Genomic DNA, 20,524 nt, shown 5'->3' with positions numbered 1-20,524 from the left:
ATGTAACATGAATAGAACGGAACAAATATTAGGCAGTTGATTGTACTGTTGCATAATTATGTAAACCTTGGTCATATGGTCGGCCAAAGGGTGCCCATACCGGTCAATACGCAGGTCACACACGGTAATTAGATGATTTTGTCAAAAAATGGATTTGTTAATAAACGAAAAATGATAGTTTTTGTTTCCAACGTTATTATAACAGACATATATATACGAATGTCAACTATCTCACAAAGTTGTCAATTTCATCAGTGACGTAATTAACGCTGCATGGCGTTCAAACAACCACATGCATTAATACACTCTTTTAATATAAATGAAAATAATTAATTTTTAATATTTATGATGTATGAACTCTCCTGGTATACAATTATCGGTAAAATTATAAAGATAAAACATAAGATATATATATATATATATCATTTATATTAATTAGCTAGATAGTCGGATCCAAGCATAACTTAGTGAAACATTAAGTTTTAGTGTACAAAAATTCCTATAAGTTATAAGATATATGTTCCAAAATTTTACAAAAAAAAATATATCAATTTTTTAAGTAAATATATTTACGACTTTCAAAATATCAGATCCTCATCCGCACCTTATTTAACTAGCCAGCCAGCAAATTGTCATTTCTGTCTCCAATTCTTCAAACCAAACAATTTATGAAAACAAAACAATTTATTAGTTCTTTCAAATCAATAATATAATGCCTTACATAACTATAAGAAAATTTTATTTATTTAATTTGATCGCACAATATTAAATAATTTTATTTCGTGATGCCAAGTTGAATCTTGAATAATTAATTTGGTCTCGCTAAAAGTTTCCAACTTTTTTTCTGTTGGGGATCTGAGCGCCCAGCTTTTAATATTACCAAAAAAACTTAGTAAACATTTTGATAAACTCAACCTACATCATTCATTTGTTTTTAATATAGACAAAAGACTTTCATGTTAACTACTACATTTGTTTAGTTATACAATCGTGGTCGCAATGTGGTTATTGTTTAATTCAGTAAGCACTGAGAATGAGATATCAAATTAGCACGTCTCACATTAATTAACTCCATTAGTTAAATAAAACTAATTAGCTAGTAATTAAATGGAAATTTAAAAGCTTATATTTTTCAAATAATTTTGTTATTTTCTTGATGCCATTTTTACCGTGGGAGCAACCCTTTACTTTTCAAATTTTTGTGTAAGATTTCGTCATTTGTGATAACTAATTTTTCGATTTCATATGAAAGACTGGTGATAAATTTAAATATTTTAATGTGGAAACCCGTTGATGGCTTAATCATCCATAATAAGACAAAGGAAGATTATCAGCCTTTTGGTCTTATTTAGACGATAAAGTCTTTGGTCAACTGTACTAATCTTCTAATTTGCGATAAGATTATTTATTTTAGTTACAGTGTAATTAGTTATGTTCACATGGTCACACTGTTAGATAACTTATAAATACAACAGTTCAATAAATTAGCGAGGAAAGAAGAAAGTTTTTTATTTATTTTTTTCAGAAGATGAATAAATAAAGGATTATTTGTGAAATAACCTACGTTGCACGGAAGCTTCATCGGACGTCCGCTTCCCGCTTCGGAACCGGAATCGGAATCGGAACCTTGTGGAAGCTTGCGGAATCTCGCTTCCAAAACGTTTCTAAAATATTATCTTTAAAAACCTGTTGGAAGCTTATGATTCCGTTTTGGAATCTCGCTTCCGTTTTAAAAAAAAAATACAATGTATATCAATAAAATTTAAAACCATGGTTTTAATCTATATAAAAAAAAAAATTAATAGTAATGAATATTGAGTTATAAATATGCATATATCAAAAATAATACTATAAATTATCTTTATGCATTGAGATTTTTTATTAAAGATATAGCACATATTGAAACATATTGTGTCAATTATTTATGAAGTATTAAAAATAATTAATATAATATTTTTTGTAAACATAATTTATGTGTATTTTTACAGTTTTAATATAAAATCATTTCAAAATTATTATAAATGAATAAATGTTTTATTTCAAATTTAAATCATATAATTTTTAGTGCTAATTTTTTAAAATTTTTGCATATATATATATATATATTTATTTATATATGGATATACGCTTCCAACACGTACCCGCTTCCTAATATTTTAAAAAATCTCGCTTCTGCGCTTCCTTACGCTTCCGCTTCCACGTACCCGCTTCCGTTTCCATGTAACATAGGAAATAACCAAGAAAATAAACAAAATTAGTTTTCTGGAGAGAGAGATAGGAAGATAAAAGAGGAGAGAGAGTGTGTTTTTGGTTGTTTAGTTAATTTTGTTTTTTTTCTTAGTCACTAGGTGTAATTTCCCAATAAATAAAGTGTCAACTAACATGTCTCTGCGCAAAGAAATCAAAGTCTTGACACCAGTATTTTTTTACAATCGTAGAAACTCTCAAAACTAGTAAATAATAATTAATATGTATCCCAAAAGAATTCACAAAACCAAATATAACTTGAACCATCCTTCTTGATTTTATTACTTTGATGTAATCTAAATGATATCTATTGTATAGAGTTTCATTTATTACTGGTGTTTGTATATTTCACTGCCAAAAGTAATTAAAATATCTGAATTAATAAAAGTAATACTGGTTGTGTTTTTGTTTTTGAGAAAGGGTTTACATAATAATGATTGTGTTATTAGTTTGATTAAAAACACCAAAAACAAAATTTAAAGGTCATATAATTGATTACTTAAAAGTGATATCGTATATTGTATGTTGTGATTCCAAACATGAGAATGGGTTTTGGTCACAAAAAATATAATCATGAAATAATTTAAATAATAATGTATATAAAATAATAATAATAATAATTAGAATACCATCATATTTCCTGTTCTAAAAGAACTCATGGGATAAATCCTAATCTTCAGAAAATGCTATATATACATTCAGCTTAAGAATATTTTTTGTTGATATAAAATGTTTTATATACTAACTAAGAGTTCGTATATTTGAGATGGCCATTAACAGAAAATACAACTATAACAAATAATATCTAGGTCATAAACTTGCGGATAGATTTTTCTACTGACATGAGGTCAATGGCTTGGATTTAGACATTGACATTAAACAATTAAAGAAAGATTGATAAGGTTGGAGACAACTTGGAGATTCTCTATTGAAAGTTAGGTCAATGGTTTGAGATTGGTCATTGAATGAATGATTAGTTTATTGAATGAATGATTAGTTTATTATTATTGATGTGTTTAGGCTCCCATCTCTATGCATTATCCAAGATATTTTAGAATTCAAATTTGATCGTAATCCTTTTCCTCGCACAAAATATTGATTAATCTGTGAAAACCTCTTGATCCAGTAGTTTGATCAAGGGTTTATTAATGTTTATATACCAAGATGTATATGTTTCAATTTCTGAAAAAGACAGAAATTATACGAATTAAAGGAAAAAAAATTTACAAGAGATCTGCAGCATACCGTAAGGAGTACCGTCAAGCATGGATCCTATATGGCGGCTTACGTGATGCAGTCAGACGTGAATTCTCATACAGCAGTTAGAATTGTCGACTGTAAAATCGTCTTTAATATTTCTTTGTAATAATATAACTATTCTGCGTTAAAAAAATATTGATTAAGTTGAAGGAGTACATGGGATTACCACAACTTATTCTTCTTTGTGGATATTTGAGCATATCGACCGGTTGAAATTCAATGTTTATACCGACTATAAGGTTATTTAACTGTTGAATAAACAACTAATTTATAAATTTCAAAGTTGCTAGAGCATCTTGTGGAATATGTCGAAGTAAGTACTTGTCCTTACTAGATCATACATTCCAAAGCGAAAACTCAATATAACGATCGTTAAATTACTACTATTAGTTAAAACTTGAAAAGAGTGCGAATAAGTTAAAGCAGTAAAGTTAAAGCGAATATCATCACGTCGTCAGCAAACATCAGGTGGGAGATTTCTAGTTCCTCAGTATGAGGGTGGTATCGAATATATCCTGAGTTATATCTGGATCGCAACAAACCAGAAAAAGCCTCCATTGCCAATACGAAGAGATAGGGCGAGAGGGGATCCCCTTGCCGCAAACCTTGAGTGCTTGAGAAGTAACCACCGGTGTGTCCATTCACTGAAACAGAGAAGGAAGCTGAGGTGATGCAAGTCGAAATCCAGTCTACGAACTTTCTCGGAACATTTATGGCTTCCAGGGCCGCAATGACAAAGTCCCATCTGATAGAGTCGAAAGCTTTTCGCAGATCAACCTTCAACATTCCACTTGGCTCCACGCTGTTGGTATTGTAGCCATGAACAATCTCTGTGGCCAACAAAATATTTTCCGAGAGCAGGCGCCCCGGGATAAAGGCAGATTGGGAGTGTCCTACCGCCTGACTGATTATTGTTTTCAACCTGTCAGATAAAAGCTTAGAGATCACTTTGTAAATTGTATTCAGACAGGAGATGGGCCTGAAATCCGAGGTCCTGGAAGCATTGGGGATTTTCGGGATGAGGACCAGGTTGGTCGCATTTACTTGCTTCAGGAGAGAACCGGAGGAGAAAAATTCCGCGACGGCGGCAGTAACTTCACCTCCCACAACAGGCCAAGTGCTCATAAAGAACTCAGGAGAATAGCCATCAGGGCCACTCGCTTTGTTCCGGGGTAAGGAGAAGAAAGCAGCTTTAATGTCCGCACTAGTGAAAGGGGCGACCATAGCATCTTGTTGCGCAGCAGAACATGAGAACTGAAACAGCCTAGAGATATCATCTTGGACATATAGGGCTGGTTCAACTGGCTTCCCCAAAAGATTAGAGAAGTATTCGATGCAGTGGTTTTGAATGTCCAACTGAGTTTCATAACGGTGACCCGCATCATCCTCAAGGTAATGGATATGATTCATTGCTTCACGAGCGTTAGCCATTCGGTGAAAATAGGGAGTGTTATGATCACCTACTTGCAGCCAAGTTACTCTAGAGCGCTGATAGAAGAAAGATTCCTCGGCATTTGACAGTGTCAACCACTTCTGCTGAAGGGAGAGCTCGGTGTCAGCATTAGCAACAGATGGGTCATTAAGCGTTTGGACTTGAGCGATGGCAAGTGCTTCAGCAGCTTCTTGAACTCTTTTTTCAATGTCAGAATAATTACTTCTGCTGAACTCTCTGATTGCTCGCTTGAGGCTCTTGAGTTTCTTAACCACACAGAACATAGAGAATCCAGAGACCCGGAAGGAGAACCAGTGCTCAGCCACAATAGCAATAAAGTTTTCGTTTTTAAGCAGATAGTTGAAGAAACGGAAAGGCTTCTTTTGTCTGGGCGCGCCTGACTGTAGAGAAATACTCATAGAGGCGTGGTCGGAGAATGCTGGCTCCCCAAAGACAGCCAGTGATAAGGGGAAGCACAGAGACCATTCTTCATTAACCATGACTCTATCAAGTTTTTTAGCTATTGGGTCGCTGCGTCTCTTATTCCACCAGGTGTTGGAGGACCCTCTGAAATTCAAATCAACAAGACCCGCCTGAATAGTAGAGTCTGCAAACAAACGAGTCTGAAGGTCCACATTAAGGCTGGAAGCAGCGGAGTTTTCCTCGGGACGAAGGACTTGATTAAAGTCTCCGAGAACCGCCCATGGTTTCCCTAGCAGGCGCTGATCCTCAGAGAGATTGATTAACTCATTCCAAAGCTGTCGTCGTTCTGCTTCATCCGTAGACGCATACACAAAGGAGACGATCGTAGGAGATGTTGAGAGAGGAAGGAAAACCTCACACGAGATCATTTGCAAAGACTTGTAAAAGACATCCACCTTGACGCTAGGATGCCACAAAACCCAAATTTTTCCTAATTCCGAAAAAGAGTAGTTGTTATCAAAAAACCAGCCGGGCAGAACTCCAGAAACCAGCTTCTGTTGCTTCCCTTGCTTGACATGAGTTTCAAGTAAACTCCCAAAAAGATGATTATTATTCCGAATCCAAAACTTAAATCCGCTGCGGTGTGATGATTTATTAAAACCTCGCACATTCCAACAAAAAAATTTTTCTGTACACATAAGAAAGTTTAGTTGGGTTTGGGACCTCTGTCCCGACCATATCTGGCCTTATGTCTTGTTCTAACCGGAATGTATTCTCCTTCTTCAGTATCAGGATCAGACGAAGGGATGTCAGAAGAATCAGAATCAACTTCAGAGACTGAACGGCCATCAGATGCCCTACTGGGTCCCGCAAAACTTGCAGTGATAACAGTCTTTGTTCGAGCCTTGGAAGATGAGGGTTGGGGGTCAGTTGAGACTGCTATGCCCTTTCCCTTATCGGTCAAAAGGTTCTCACCTCTTGCATCTGTAGCTCGGCAACATCAGCTCCATCACATCTTAAAATGTTGGTGGTCCAGTCGCTCGTCTACGCTGTCTGGCGGCAGCGAAATAACATGCTTCATAACCAGTCCATCACGCCTCCATTGATACTGTTTAAGGACATCAACAGACAGGTTATCAACACCATATATGCACTGAAGAACAGGAATAAATTCAGGAACCTTTTGTCTGCTTGGCTGATCTAATCATATGCTTAGGCTTCTGCCTATTGCTTTTCATACGGACTCCGTTGGATTCTACGTCGGACTCCAAAATCTGCTCAGAATACCAATCTCCTGTTTTTTACTTTCTTTTTGCCAGGGTTTTGGTTGTATAGATTAGTCTTTTGTAAGAACAATCTCTATCACTTATGATATTTAACATTCTTAGCAAAAAAAAAAAAGAAAACAGATTCAAAATCTGTAAAGTGAAGTGGACAAAAAGCACTCAGTCCTCAACCTTTGGGCCTCCATATATCGCTCCAACTACGTTAAGATCCTCTGGTTTATAGAATTAATATACATTCAGCTATTTCATATATATTCCACGCCAGTGGGACATAGTCTTATTTCCTAATTATTGACACAAGTAGGATGACCTGAGACATCTATAATAGTTTTTAGGGGAGATGAACCAGTACACGTTAGAATAAAATATCTAATGAATCTCTAAGTAGCTAGCTAGAGCCTGATTGCTAGATAATAATAACAAAATTAAAACTAAATCCAAAACAATAACAAAAAAAGTAGGTTAAAAGTTTTCTTGGGATGAAAGTAAGCTTACTTGGAGCATTATATAGTTGCTACTTGCTTGCTAGATTTTTTAGGTTTAAATCCGGTTACTCTAAACCGGATATTCAACTTTTGTAATATACTTCACCCACGAAATTGCTGATTCATCAGACATCAAAGTATCAAACATGGCTTATGATATTTTGTAAATACTTGTCACATTTCACCAACAAAAGTCGGTATAACAAATATTCATCACAATTTCGCTCAAAAAGAATGTGCGAATGTACAAAAAGAGGAGTCACCACACAATACGCAACACGTAGTACAGGAATCAGCTATTTAGTTCACTCTTTTTCAATTCTTCATAACAAAAAATAACCTTTACAAATTAAAGCGTGTGTCATTTTCGCCCTCCTAATTCTTTTTTTTTTCTGAACTAGTTAGAAGCAAAAAATCAAAATGTTGAAAAAATTGTCTTTACATCGTAATTACAAAAAAGGAATGTTCTAACAGCGTTTTCCGACTCTGCAATCAAGTGCTCCGGCGTATTTGGTCAGCATAGAAACCGCTATTCCATGTTTCGGTTTAATCATTTGTTTTCTCGTGTGATGACATTTAAAATGAGGGTTCCCAGATTGTCTGAAATAAGCTCCATTCATGAACATGTCTTTGTCAGATCTCCAGTTCCAGTGTTTCCATTCATGTTCCGAAGCATAATCTCTCTTAGTCACCTACATGTAATAATTTTTTTTATGAGTTTCAATGTTACCATTGTTTTGCTCTTTTATATTTTTTTTTAAGTTACCTCTCGGTAATGAGGTTTGTGTGGAGGAGCGATGAATCGGTTTCCATGGCTGAGTATCGTCGGAGCTTGACTACCTCCTATAGCGTAAAGCTCCCAATGAGTGTAGTCATTGTTCACAACATGAACAAACCCCCACCTGATCCTTGGCATCCTCTGCACAAGTCCTTTACCAAAATGGTTATAAGCCACTGTGACTTGCATCTTCTTGTCCCCCTGATTGTCGTTTTGCGCACCAAGCAACATCACCTACACAAACAGACATCCCCCAAATAACTTAGAATATAAATCAACTGATGGATGTTGTCTAGTATATACCCGTACTAGTATTAGAGATAAATGTTCCACATCAAAAATTGAAAAAAAAAAGATTAAATAATAAATAAGTGTAATGGACCAATTCATCACTAACTAATTTAAAGTTTAGAGTCCATCTAACTTAATAACTAGGTTATATAGATATGAATGCTCACGTCATTGTGGTGAGTGAAGTGAGAGTTAGAGATTGTAATGGCAGTAGATCCAACAATGGCATCAATGAGTCCATCTTGACATTTTGACATAGAAATATGGTCAAGCCATATCATAGAAGAACCGTATATAGATATACCGTCTCCATCGGCTTTAGTTCTCATTCCGAAATGGTCTGTTGAGTCTCGGATCATACCACCATTACTCTGGCAAATGTGGTGAATACGCAATCCATGGATAATGACATGTCTCACAAACTGAATCGTAATCCCTGCGCCATGCGCGATATGGACATCAGCCCCTCGCGCATCGATCGTCTTGAAGCTACAAATCATAAGCTCTTGGCTTAAACGAATATGCATATCGTTCTTGAAAATTATCCAAAGAGGTTCCTTCTGAATCACGGCGTGGCGCAACGTCCCGGGCTTAGGGTTCACCATGTCTTCGTCTAGGTTGCTTGTAACCACGTAGATGCGTCCGCGCTTTCCACCTATTGTGCTGTGTCCGAACCCGCGGACACATTTGACAAGATTCTTGCGACGTTTAGCCCAATTCGAACGGCAACGCCAACATTTATCTATCGGGTTACTTGCGGTACACGGTCCCTTGAGCTTACTCCATTTTCCTTTTCGTTTGCCTTTACCTTTACCTTTAGGTTTACCTCTTAAGATTCGCCTCGTGCTGTTCATCTCGTTTCCTACCATTTCAATGACATCATCTTCCACCTCTTCAGGCTTCTCGTCGTCGCTATCTTCCTCGGTCTCCTTTACATCAGTAGAGTTGCTATACACCCAAACCATAACAAGAATCAAACATTAGTTAATTATGTTTTTATGGTTCAAGCTTATAGATGTAAACTTGACTTACTCGTAGTGACGTTCGTGAAAATGATCGACGACTTCGTAAGGATTAGAATGATAAGCTTGAAGGGTGAATTCTCGGGCTTCGCCGGCTCGTTTCGACCAATATTCGTCCAACTCAGAAAGGTTTGCTCGTATGGTCGGAATCAGACCGGCGATATAAAACGTAAACATCAACTTTAACAGCCTAGTCATCTCCATCTTTGTAAATGTTTGTTTGGTCTATTTTCTCTCTAATAACAGCTTGTATATTAAATATAAATCTTTTCCCCTTGTTATCTGAAGGGGTTAAAATTTAAATGGAGAATTACCAAGCTTTCAACATAGCTTTAGGTTGTTTTTCTATTTGTTTCTTTATTTTCTTTGGAAGCCTAAAGCCTTTTTAGATGATGATGATTCGTACTGCGCATTTAAAGAAACGTCAATGATTGGTGTTTAAATAAACTTGGTTAAGAAGTAATGTTCAATTTAGGAAGTTACCGCTAAGGATGGAGGGCCGTCATCGTTTATTTGTGGACACTTTCTATGTTTTTTTTTGTTTTTAAAATTATTATTTTAGCTCTAAATTATTCTCGTTCTTTAGTTTTATATAGGATAAAAATAGGTATGAAGAAGTTTGAGTGATAACATATTTTTGATATATTTATTTTCATCGATTACTTAAATTTTAAAAAAATTATAGATTAATTTCTTTGTTCATGAAGGTCATTGATTTTATATCTATTACTTTCTATTCATCCTCTTTAGTGAACCCAAAAAAAACAACCGAGACTATTATATAGTCTATTTTTATGGAATTATATTGATTTAAAGTTGGTAATATACGCATACACATATACTCTTGATTGGTACAGAAAAGTAATAAGAAAGCTTTAGATAGCATATACTCTCTCTATTTCAAAATACATGAAGTTTTAAAATTGTGCACAACTATTAAGAAATTTATCTTTCATCTTAAAAATATCATTTAAATATAAATTAAACCAATCATAAAACAGACTACAAATTATCATTGGTTACACGGTTTTTGATAAAGTAAAAATGTGCATTGATATATAAAAATATAATCTATTTTAAAACATCAAAAACTCCCTAAAACATCATCTATTTTAAAACGAAGGGAGTATAATATTTTTTACTTCAAATAAACACTTATTTTATAATTGTTAGATTTGCATACAATGATAATAGATTTAATTTAATTTAATTTGTAGTTTTTTTGCTACGAATTTAATTTTAATTTAATTTAGTTTAGAGTTCTTAATCATGTTGCTAACATATTTCTTAATAAAACAATTTTGATAACATTAGAAGAAAAGAACTTCGTGAGACTTAGATTCGTTTTCACAGACAACTATAGCTTTCAAATGTTCCAAAGTTCCTCGGTTCAATCAATGGTAAGCCTTTGCTTCCTTCTTGTAAGAAGCAAACTAAGAAAGAGTCAGTTTTCTATCCTTAGCAAAACAATATGACCGAATTTTCTATGCGTGTCTATAAATGGAAAACACTTATTTCTCAATCCTTAAACAAAATTTAGAAACAAACATATATTATGCTTGATGATTACTTCCCTCCCAATCACTTTTTTATTCCTTTGGTTTTTGGTTTCATATCATATGCATATAATCTTTGTTGAAAGAATACCGGATAATTATTATTTATACACTCCTTATGTGTATACACTGTATTGTATGTCTTTTTGACTAGAAATGGCCGTGAAATGTACAAATAGGGTACATTATGCATAAAAAGGGCAGCTTCTTTGTTGTTTTTAATTTATGTATCTTAAGATAAGGAAAAAAAAATCAAAGGCTATGGAAAGTTCTGTTGGAGAGTATATGTAGCTCTTCTTTGTTCATGCAAAAGATAAATTAAACAGCCTTCTTTTCTTTATTGGTTTTGTTTTTCCTTTTCTTACATAAATATGATGAGAAGAAAATGCTAAGAAACTTAAAAGAAAATGATTATTGCAGTAGTGTATTATTGTACACATGATAATTTTCGGCAAACTCAATTCTTCAAACGCTCTAGTTAAATGGTAAAAAAAATCTGACTAATAAATAAGCAAAATAAATTTAAATTCAGAGGTTAAAGACGAAAATCCATTGTGGAATCGAACACCTTGAATTTCAAGAGTTGTACATTTGAACAAAAGAAAGAAAAGCCGACTTTACCCGTATATATGCCATAAGATGAAACAGTTTATTTCCACTAATTTGAAAGGAAACTGTGTCTTCGATTTTCTTTCAGATCTTTCATTGATTGTTTTTGTTTTTTATTGTATGAAATTAAACAATTTCAGATAATAAAAACAATTGTTTAATTGATTAGAAAAAAAATATGGTCTCTTGGCTTGATGTCTACAATGTTTTTTCAGCAACTGTTCCTCTCTATGTTTCAATGATCTTAGGTTACCTCTCTACGAAACATCTTAATCTCTTTTCACTGGAACAATGCGTAGGCATCAACAAATTCATCGCTAAATTTTCAATCCCTTTGCTTTCTTTCCAAGTAATCTCCCAAAACAATCCTTTTACAATGAGCCTTAGACTCATTCTCTCAGACATTCTCCAGAAAATTTTAGCCGCCGTTGTATTTGCTGTAGTTATAAGATTCTGGCATCCAACAGGAGGAGGAGGAAAATTGGGTTGGATCATAACTGGATTATCTGTAACCGTGTTTCCAAACACTCTCATTATTGGAATCCCTATCTTAAGTGCCATCGATGGAGATGCAGCAAAAAACATCTTGGTGCAGATTGTTGTGTTGCAGTGCTTGATTTGGTCCAACATCTTGCTCTTCTTATTCGAGATTAATGCCACGTGGGACTTACAATCTTCCGGAGCTTCCATAGAACATAGAGGTAACTGTTTATTTTTTCTTTCTATTTTTGTCTTTTCAATAGAGAACTTCCTTTAATAATTACCCTAATTAAATATGTGATTCTTGTTAAACAAGTCAATGACAATGAAGAAACTGATATAGATCAAGAGCCAATAGAAGAAGAAGCAATAGTGAGAACAAGATCTTCTGGAACTGGGAAGATAATACTGAAGGCTTGGAGAAAGTTCATAGTTAATCCTAATACATACGCAGCAATGATTGGATTAATCTGGGCTACTTTACATTTCAGGTGAAAATTTAATATTATTTATCTAAATCAACTCACACATCAATGATCTAGTAGTTCTTCTTTACCATCTTACATGTCTAAACATTTTTTTTCTCTTTTCAAAAAGAAAGCGATAATTTAGTAGTTCTTCTATTTTAATCTTTCTGTTTGATTATTTACGCATATACAAATTTATTTTCTTATCTAAATGGGATAAATTAGTCATATTCCACATTTTCAGATTTTCTTAAAAATAGTTTACAACATCAAATGTGACTCATTTATTTATTTAATTTCTAATAGGTTGGGGTGGAAATTGCCTGAGATGATTGACAAATCGATACATTTGATATCTGATGGAGGCTTAGGAATGGCCATGTTCAGCTTAGGTAATCTATATATATATTTATGTAAAGAAATATCACATCTGATACCACAATATTTAATATGAAACATGGTGGAAGTTTCAAAACAAGTATAGATTTCAAGCTCATAAGACCTAAGATTGATGCTAGATTAAGCAAAATATGATACTGGAGCTTTATTTAGTGCAAGAGATGTAAAAATGGAAAAATTAATCTAAGAACAAAGATTAATTTAGGAACACCATGATTATTTAATTGATATCATAAATAAAATGGGATAGAAGGATTGTTTGGACAAAGTGGCAATTCATAAAGTACTTTCAGGGGCGAAGCTAAAAGTTTTGTCTGGTTGCACTTATGATGATAAAAGAATAAAAGACATATTTAAAAATCGAACTTGGGTTATTATGGGTGCACACTCTATGTTTTGCCATCTATTCAAACTAATTTTACATGTTTACTCTCACAAGGTATATGGTGGCTTCGCCCCTGGTTCTTTTACATGTTTGATGTTCTTAACACATACTTAAATGGATATTTACTTGCTAAGAACCCTCATAAAATGGACTTTTGGACTTGTTATTATATGCATAATATTGGCTTCTTGTGGATGTTTTGATAAACAGGTCTTTTCATGGCATCACAAAGTAGTATCATAGCATGTGGAACAAAAATGTCGATTATAACAATGATTCTCAAGTTTATATTAGGACCTGCTCTTATGATTGCTTCTGCATTTTGTATCAGATTACGAGGTACTCTTTTCAGAGTCACAATATTACAGGTAAACAATTTGAAGTTAGTAATGCATTAGTTAAAGCCTGTTATAAATTTGTTTGAAAGCAATAGTTAAAATCCTTCCTGATTGATTGATTGTGTTGCAGGCTACATTGCCACAAGGGATCGTGCCATTTGTTTTTGCAAAAGAGTATAATGTTAATCCAGAGATCGTTAGTACGGGGTAAATAAATTGTTGTTTAATTTTTGAAAAAATCCATTTCTGAAATTTAATTTTCTGGTGTTGCTTTTGCAGGGTGATATTTGGAATGCTAGTTTTCGTACCAATAACTTTGGCATATTATTTTGTACTGGACCTATGAATATGACATGCATGTTAATAATTATTAATTAGAACTTTTATTTTGGTAGATATATTCAAGTTACATCACATTTTAGTCATGGGATTTTTGAGATGTTGATTGATAAAAGCTAATGTCAAACCAATACTCTCATTTTTACATAATTTCAATAATTTACTCCTGACATTAAATTTAAATTCGGGAAGTAATCTTCTTAGGCTAATACATATATGTTTTATTGAACCAAATCTAAGAACATCATCTAAATAAAAATCAAAAGGCCAGAGATAAATATGTAGAATAACATCTAAACAAGAATTCAATAACACTTCAGATGGTGGTCTAACTCTAAAGTTGATACATGTTAAATCTAAATAAATATATAGATCAAAAATTATTTATATTAAAAAACTTTGGGGAGCAAGGAAATAGAGACGGCGCCTGCGTCCCACGCAAATTGAAAATGGAAAAGGCCAATTAAAATAAAAAAAAAAGGGAAAAAGAAAATGCCTTGGTGAGTGGGGAATAAATAAATCTAACGGTTGTCAAAGAAGAGAAAAAGACTCAAAGTAATATCGATCCAACGGCTGAAGATATTTTGCTTGAGTAAGGAGGAGCACGAGAAGAAAGGGATTTAGGGTTTTCTTCATCCCCTTAAATACACACACCACCATTTACCACCATCGTCACTCTCCTCTCCTCTGACTCGTACTCTGCACAGCTCGTACCAAAGAAAACAATCATGGTTAAAGGTCCAGGACTCTACACCGAAATCGGCAAAAAGGCCAGAGGTACGACGAGCCTCCTCCATCTCTCTCTCTCTAACCTTTCTCTTTGTGAGGTGAATGTGACTTGCTCGTGGTGTTGAGATTCGTTGAATCGCTTTAGGTTTATCAATCGTCGCCTATTTAGGATTATCAGCCGTTTCCGTCGATTATATGCTCTCTGTTTCGTTGACTTGTATCGATAATGCGCTGTATTCGAATCTTCTCTGCGGATCTGGAAAACGTTTTATCTATATACAGTAGCTGAATCGTGATCTTCGATTGCAGATCTTCTCTACAAGGACTACCAAGGAGACCAGAAGCTCAGCGTCACCACTTACTCTTCCACCGGCGTTGTAAGTTCTCTTATCAGATTCTTCATAGTGATGTGATGATTAAAACTTTGTTTTATAGTTATAATAACTGATTTGTAACTGATTGAACATTATTCATCAATTTTATAATATATTTTCTGTGTTATGATCTTTAGGCAATCACCACCACTGGAACAAACAAGGGAGACTTGTTTGTTGGTGATGTAACTACCCAAGTCAAGAACAAGAACTTCACTGCCGATATCAAAGTCGCCACTGATTCTTCTGTATGCTTACTTGCTGCCTCTCTACCAAATTAATCATTCCCAAACATGTTGATTTCTGCTTAATTCATTTTGACAATCTCTGTGTGAATATTTTTTCAGCTGCTGACCACCTTTACCTATGATGAGGCTACCCCTGGATTGAAGGCAATCGTCAGCGCCAAGGTGCCTGATCAGAAATCTGGCAAGGTAATATAAAAGATAGCTTCTATGGTTTATAAAATAGTTTTGCTATGTACGAGTCTGTGTAACAACAACCTTTTTTTCTGTGTTAAAAACAGGTTGAGCTCCAGTATCTTCACGACTATGCTGGTATCTGCACCAGTGTTGGATTGACCGCTAGCCCCATTGTCAATTTCTCCGGTGTGGTTGGAAACAACGTCTTGGCTCTTGGTACCGATGTGTCCTTCAACACCCAGTCTGGTGATTTCAAGCAATTCAATGCTGGTTTCAGCTTCACCAAGGACGATCTGATTGCTGCCCTTACTCTGTAAGTTCCCTCCATTATTAAACCACATACACGCTGTTTTATTTGAGGGTTTTGATTGATCTTTGTGTTTTGTTTTGTAAGGAATGACAAGGGTGACAAACTGAATGCATCGTACTACCACATTGTGAACCCGTTGAGCAACACAGTGGTTGGAGCTGAGGTTACCCACAGCTTCACGACTCAAAAGAACGCCATTACCGTTGGTGCTCAGCATGCTCTTGACCCGTTGACGACATTGAAGGCACGCGTGAACAATGATGGTGTAGCTAACGCGCTGATCCAGCACCAGTGGCGTCCAAAGTCGTTCATCACCGTTTCTGGAGAGGTTAACTCCAGGGCGATTGAGAAGGGTGCCAAGGTTGGGTTTGCTCTTGCTCTCAAGCCTTGAGAAAGAATCAAGAATCCAAATGTGCCCTTGAGGAGGGGTAGCTTAGTTTTTTTTTTTCATCTTCTCGGTCTTCTAATCTTTTGGACTAATCTCTCTTGCCTGGTTTTGCTTTAAAAATCTTTCATTTGTTGTTTTGTTTTAATCGGTGTTGGGATTTGTAGAAAATAAGAAAAAAAACTATTAAAAGGATCGTCTTGAAGATGAACCGTACGAATCTCTTTCCTAATTATTTGTCTCAATGCTCTGCTAAAACACTCTGTTCAATTCGATTTGGTTCTGAGAGATTCTTACAGATCTGCTTTTTATTTTGATTCGTCACAGGAGTTTTGATTTGTTTCAGTCCATTACTTTATTTTTTATTCTTTGGCCGCTTACACTTGGTCCATGTCAATTTGAATGTACTCGAATATTATATACGAATAACATCTTAAATATTATGAACTAAAGCTATGTGGAAGTATTCAACTTGAATAAAATCAAAATGGTAGTGAACAAACCAGCTGCAGTTCCATCTTCCAACAAAACCAATATGGCCTTAATCTTACACACGCGGGCTTACATTTTCAATATGGGCTTTCATGGATAAGCCCATTAGGCCTAATATGTGAAGGATTAGCAGTAGTACAGATTAGTCAACTAAAAGTCCTCGAACAAATTTCTTTTAGACTAAATCAACATTTATTGAAACAGATTTGACAGTAGTTGAATGTTTTAATTTAAACCCTCTCCATACGCTACATACGCATTCATTAAAGTGTATATACTATATCAGTATCAAACAACATCCATCCACCTACCAAAAATACAATTAATAAATGAAGACTAACAATGACCATTTACCATAATTCAAACAATAAATAACTTCTTAAGAAAACACTTTGACTGGAACAAAAATCTAGATAAAATATAAACTTAAAACTATAAAATATATGCTCTGGATATTTTACATAATACAAAATATATGTAAAAAAGTATTAAATTGTAGGCAAGAACCAGATCTTATATCAAAAACCTACCGACACAAATCTGATAAAAAAATTGGATATTTACATACCCATATCATCATTTATAGTAAAATTTTAAATTAAAAAATAATATTAAATTGTAGAAAAGAACCATATCATATATCAAAGACTAATATTTACTAAATATTTGTAAAAATAATAATAAAGCAAACATCTATAACATACAAAAAGAACAGACCAACAAACGAAGAAAAACACACAAATTCTTCATCTTTTTTCTCTCTTTTGTTTTTTCAATTTCGTAATTTCTACGGTTTTGCGAGTCTAAGCAAAAAATCCAAAGCTTCACTCCAACTCTCTCTCTCTCGCTCACCACCACTGAACAAACCGATCTGAGAGAGAGAGAGAGATGAAGAAGCTGAAGAGCTGTTATCTGCAAGTCCGTCGTCACCAGCAACAAGCCTCAGACCGGAGATGGATCCTCCCATTAGCAATCGGATCCATCTGCTCTCTCTTCCTCCTCCTCCTAACAACCTTAGCTTCCTCCTCCAGCCAAGCTCGCTTGATTCCGTTATCAGTCTACGGCCTCAGATCCTCCGTCTTCGTCGAGTCCAAGATCAATCCCTTATCCGTCTCCGTCACACCTCCTCCGCCGCCTCCGCGTCTCGCGTACCTGATCTCCGGCTCCTCGGGCGACGGCCAGATGCTGAAACGGACGCTGATGGCGCTCTACCACCCGAACAACCAGTACGTCGTCCACCTCGATCGCGAGTCCTCGGCCGAGGAGCGGCTGGATCTCAGCGCGTTCGTCGCGAACCAGACTCTCTTCGGGAGGTTCAGGAACGTGAGGATGATCGTGAAGGCGAACTTCGTCACGTACCGTGGGCCGACTATGGTGGCGAACACGCTTCACGCGGCGGCGATTTTGCTTAGGGAAGGTGGTGATTGGGATTGGTTCATCAATCTCAGCGCATCTGATTACCCTCTCGTCACGCAAGATGGTACAGCTTCTTTAATCTTTTAAGCTCTGTGGTTTAGCATTGTTGTTGAATCGTTTGGGTTTTGGAATACAGATCTGTTGCATACGTTTTCGTATCTGCCTAGGGATCTCAACTTCATCGATCATACGAGCAACATTGGGTGGAAAGAGTGAGTAACTGAACTACGCACCTCTCCTCGAGGATTAGTCTGAGCCTTTTCATAGGTCCGGGATATAATTAATGAGATTATGTGAAAATTTGTAGGTCGCATCGAGCAAAGCCGATAATTATAGATCCTGGTTTGTATATGTCAAAGAAAGCTGATGTTTTCTGGGTTTCACAGAAGAGAAGCATGCCTACTGCTTTTAAACTCTTTACAGGTCTTATAATCTTTCCATTATTGGGTACTTACCATATTGGGAATATGTTTAAATCTTTCTTTTTTTTTTGGAACCAATGTTTATGAATCCATGTTGGTCTTCCTGAAATGTAGGAAACTTAGTAAGCTATAATGTTTGTTTTTATGTCTGTTTCAAACTCTTCACAGGTCATCTCATTTAAAAAAACCCTTCCTTTTTGGATGATTAACATATTGGGAATGTCTAAATATAGATATGAATCCCTTAATAGTGTGATCTTATTATGTTTCTTTGATGTGTGGTTAATAGGATCCGCGTGGATGATGCTATCTCGGCCTTTTGTGGACTATTTCATATGGGGATGGGACAATTTACCTCGCATTGTATTAATGTACTACGCGAACTTCCTCTCCTCACCAGAAGGCTACTTCCACACGGTGATCTGCAACGCGAAAGAGTTCACCAACACGACAGTAAACAGCGACTTGCATTTCATCTCGTGGGACAATCCTCCGAAGCAGCATCCTCACCATCTCACGCTCGATGATTTCGATAGGATGGTGGACAGTAACGCGCCTTTCGCTAGAAAGTTCCGTAGAGATGAACCTGTTCTGGACAAGATCGATTCGGAGCTCTTGTCTCGGAGTCCAGGGATGGTTACTCCGGGTGGTTGGTGTATTGGGACGAGGGAGAACGGGAGCGACCCGTGTGCAGAGATTGGTGATACTTCGGTTGTAAAGCCTGGTTCTGGAGCTAAACGGGTTGAGAAACTCGTAACGTATTTGTTATCAAATGAGAATTTCAGACCACGGCAATGCAGGTAATAGAGAAACATGTGAGTTTTTTTGGGCCTATTGCTTTGATGGCATGAAAATTCTACCGTGAGTTTGTGCTAATGATTATGATTATGCGTTGATGGCTGTATAGGAGGAACTTTTGAATTTTCTTACCTTATTAATTGCCGAAAATACCGTGAAGAATAATTCGATTATTAATTTTGTTTTCTCTTGTCCACACTAAATCTTGACCTTTTACTTATTAATAATCCCTATGGTTTAGGTATGTCACAACATCAGCAACGTTGCTTTCTCTTCTTTGTCATGAAGTTTCAAAACTAAGCATAGTGATTCAGTTGATGTTTTTAGCATTATAATTGTTTCTTGATTGATTTGTGACGTAGTTAGCAGTTATTGGATTATTGCTTTTCTCTCTCTAAAGTTATAGATCTCCATGTCACTAGGGACAAAATTACATGACAGTAGTCAATGCACTATTCCATGTGACTTTATGAATTTAAAATTACATTTTGTACGGTTAAGTAATTTAAATGATAGTTTATTCAGGGTATATAAAAACAACTCGTGCTCAGTATAGTGAGCCTTTGTTTAGTCTCATTGAACCCAAATGAAAAATCTCTTTATTTTAACCATCACATGTCTTGTTTCGGATCCAAAATTAACTTACTTCAAATGGTTGATTAAATGGCATAGTAAGCATACTTGTGCTCAGAATTATGAATATTTATTCTCATGGATTCTTAATTAGAAGAATCTCTGAAGTCTGACATGTGAATTTTATTCAAAAGATCATCATAGCACAAGATTAAAAAAAAACTACATGGTATGATTTGGATATAGAAAAAAAAATATCAACGCATTATACTGACAATAAGGCAGATAATCACAGAGCCAAGATCAAATTTTCTTTTGAAAGAAAACAAAATAGATCAGAGTTTGGTTAGAAATTATCTGTCACGGTTAATCTGAAACACGGACCAAATTGTTACTCATCACATCTATTTCGAATCCAGCGAATAAGAAAAACAACAGAAATAAAAGTCATAAAAGAGAGAACGAAGAAGAGAAGGAAAAACAGACTAGATCATCAGAGATTATAAAATACCAATAATCATGCATATTTCCTCCTTCATATTGTTGCAGTATTTGCTCATCAACAGATCTCACTACGAATATATAAAATAAATCCAATCATAAAAATCTATAAATCGAAGAAGATGAAAGAAACCTTATAAGATCAATGTCTGCGGGATCCGGCTTGTCTTGTAGTAGCATTTATATATATCTTGTCTTGATCAACGAGGTTAGAAGACGCAAACCCTAATTAGTATTGATTAAAAATGGATTATGTTCGGCCTGTTTAACCCTATTAAGGCCCAAATAAGAGACTAATAAATACT

At 35.3% G+C, this 20,524-nt stretch overlaps 4 protein-coding genes and 2 non-coding genes across 6 annotated transcripts; 3 read left to right on the top strand and 3 right to left on the bottom strand.

Annotated features, from left to right (window-relative positions):
* Nucleotides 1-7,555: 7,555 nt before the first annotated feature.
* Nucleotides 7,556-9,428, bottom strand: LOC103850968 (probable pectate lyase 19). The gene is made up of 4 exons (XM_009127783.3): nucleotides 9,235-9,428; nucleotides 8,370-9,150; nucleotides 7,900-8,145; nucleotides 7,556-7,825 (listed from the first exon to the last, which is right to left on the bottom strand). Exons 1-4 carry the CDS (start codon nucleotides 9,426-9,428, stop codon nucleotides 7,601-7,603), a joined length of 1,446 nt encoding a protein of 481 aa, XP_009126031.1. The 3' UTR covers nucleotides 7,556-7,600.
* Nucleotide 9,429: 1 nt separating this feature from the next.
* Nucleotides 9,430-14,400, top strand: LOC103850967 (auxin efflux carrier component 8). The gene is made up of 6 exons (XM_009127781.2): nucleotides 9,430-12,090; nucleotides 12,186-12,360; nucleotides 12,643-12,728; nucleotides 13,331-13,488; nucleotides 13,589-13,665; nucleotides 13,738-14,400. The coding sequence occupies exons 1-6, from the start codon at nucleotides 11,568-11,570 to the stop codon at nucleotides 13,802-13,804; spliced, it is 1,086 nt and encodes a 361-aa protein (XP_009126029.1). The 5' UTR covers nucleotides 9,430-11,567; the 3' UTR covers nucleotides 13,805-14,400.
* A 71-nt stretch (nucleotides 14,401-14,471) lies between these two features.
* LOC103850966 (mitochondrial outer membrane protein porin 3) lies at nucleotides 14,472-16,237 on the top strand. Its single transcript, NM_001302035.1, is given in 6 exon segments — nucleotides 14,472-14,574; nucleotides 14,836-14,903; nucleotides 15,038-15,148; nucleotides 15,248-15,334; nucleotides 15,427-15,635; nucleotides 15,717-16,237. Coding segments are annotated over 6 exon segments (831 nt in total). The 5' UTR covers nucleotides 14,472-14,525; the 3' UTR covers nucleotides 16,024-16,237.
* A 981-nt stretch (nucleotides 16,238-17,218) lies between these two features.
* On the top strand, nucleotides 17,219-19,343 carry LOC103850965 (beta-glucuronosyltransferase GlcAT14B). Its single transcript, XM_009127779.3, has 4 exons — nucleotides 17,219-17,989; nucleotides 18,062-18,137; nucleotides 18,233-18,348; nucleotides 18,637-19,343. Exons 1-4 carry the CDS (start codon nucleotides 17,398-17,400, stop codon nucleotides 19,149-19,151), a joined length of 1,299 nt encoding a protein of 432 aa, XP_009126027.1. The 5' UTR covers nucleotides 17,219-17,397; the 3' UTR covers nucleotides 19,152-19,343.
* Nucleotides 19,344-19,825: 482 nt separating this feature from the next.
* LOC117132277 lies at nucleotides 19,826-19,928 on the bottom strand. The gene has a single exon (XR_004455837.1). It is a non-coding gene; the product is annotated as a small nucleolar RNA R64/Z200 family (small nucleolar RNA).
* A 278-nt stretch (nucleotides 19,929-20,206) lies between these two features.
* LOC117132270 lies at nucleotides 20,207-20,287 on the bottom strand. Its single transcript, XR_004455830.1, has one exon. It is a non-coding gene; the product is annotated as a small nucleolar RNA Z199 (small nucleolar RNA).
* Between the last annotated feature and the right edge of the window lie 237 nt (nucleotides 20,288-20,524).

Source organism: Brassica rapa, chromosome A02, assembly GCF_000309985.2.
Source record: "Brassica rapa cultivar Chiifu-401-42 chromosome A02, CAAS_Brap_v3.01, whole genome shotgun sequence".
NCBI classification, from domain to species: Eukaryota; Viridiplantae; Streptophyta; class Magnoliopsida; order Brassicales; family Brassicaceae; genus Brassica; species Brassica rapa.
Note: the sequence above shows the minus strand (reverse complement) of the source record. Positions and strands in the feature narration are given on the sequence as shown.

Excerpts from the sequence above, each read along its gene's own strand:
- LOC103850968 (XM_009127783.3), bottom strand. The coding sequence starts at position 9,428 with ATGGAGATGACTAGGCTGTTAAAGTTGATGTTTACGTTTTATATCGCC. Across the intron at positions 8,146-8,369 it reads ACTTCACTCACCACAATGAC|GTGATGTTGCTTGGTGCGCA; the intron begins GTGAGCATTCAT and ends CTGTTTGTGTAG. Across the intron at positions 7,826-7,899 it reads ACAAACCTCATTACCGAGAG|GTGACTAAGAGAGATTATGC; the intron begins GTAACTTAAAAA and ends TATTACATGTAG.
- LOC103850967 (XM_009127781.2), top strand. The coding sequence starts at position 11,568 with ATGGTCTCTTGGCTTGATGTCTACAATGTTTTTTCAGCAACTGTTCCT. Across the intron at positions 12,091-12,185 it reads AGCTTCCATAGAACATAGAG|TCAATGACAATGAAGAAACT; the intron begins GTAACTGTTTAT and ends TTGTTAAACAAG. Across the intron at positions 12,729-13,330 it reads AATGGCCATGTTCAGCTTAG|GTCTTTTCATGGCATCACAA; the intron begins GTAATCTATATA and ends TTTGATAAACAG.
- LOC103850965 (XM_009127779.3), top strand. The coding sequence starts at position 17,398 with ATGAAGAAGCTGAAGAGCTGTTATCTGCAAGTCCGTCGTCACCAGCAA. Across the intron at positions 17,990-18,061 it reads CCCTCTCGTCACGCAAGATG|ATCTGTTGCATACGTTTTCG; the intron begins GTACAGCTTCTT and ends TTTGGAATACAG. Across the intron at positions 18,138-18,232 it reads AGCAACATTGGGTGGAAAGA|GTCGCATCGAGCAAAGCCGA; the intron begins GTGAGTAACTGA and ends GAAAATTTGTAG.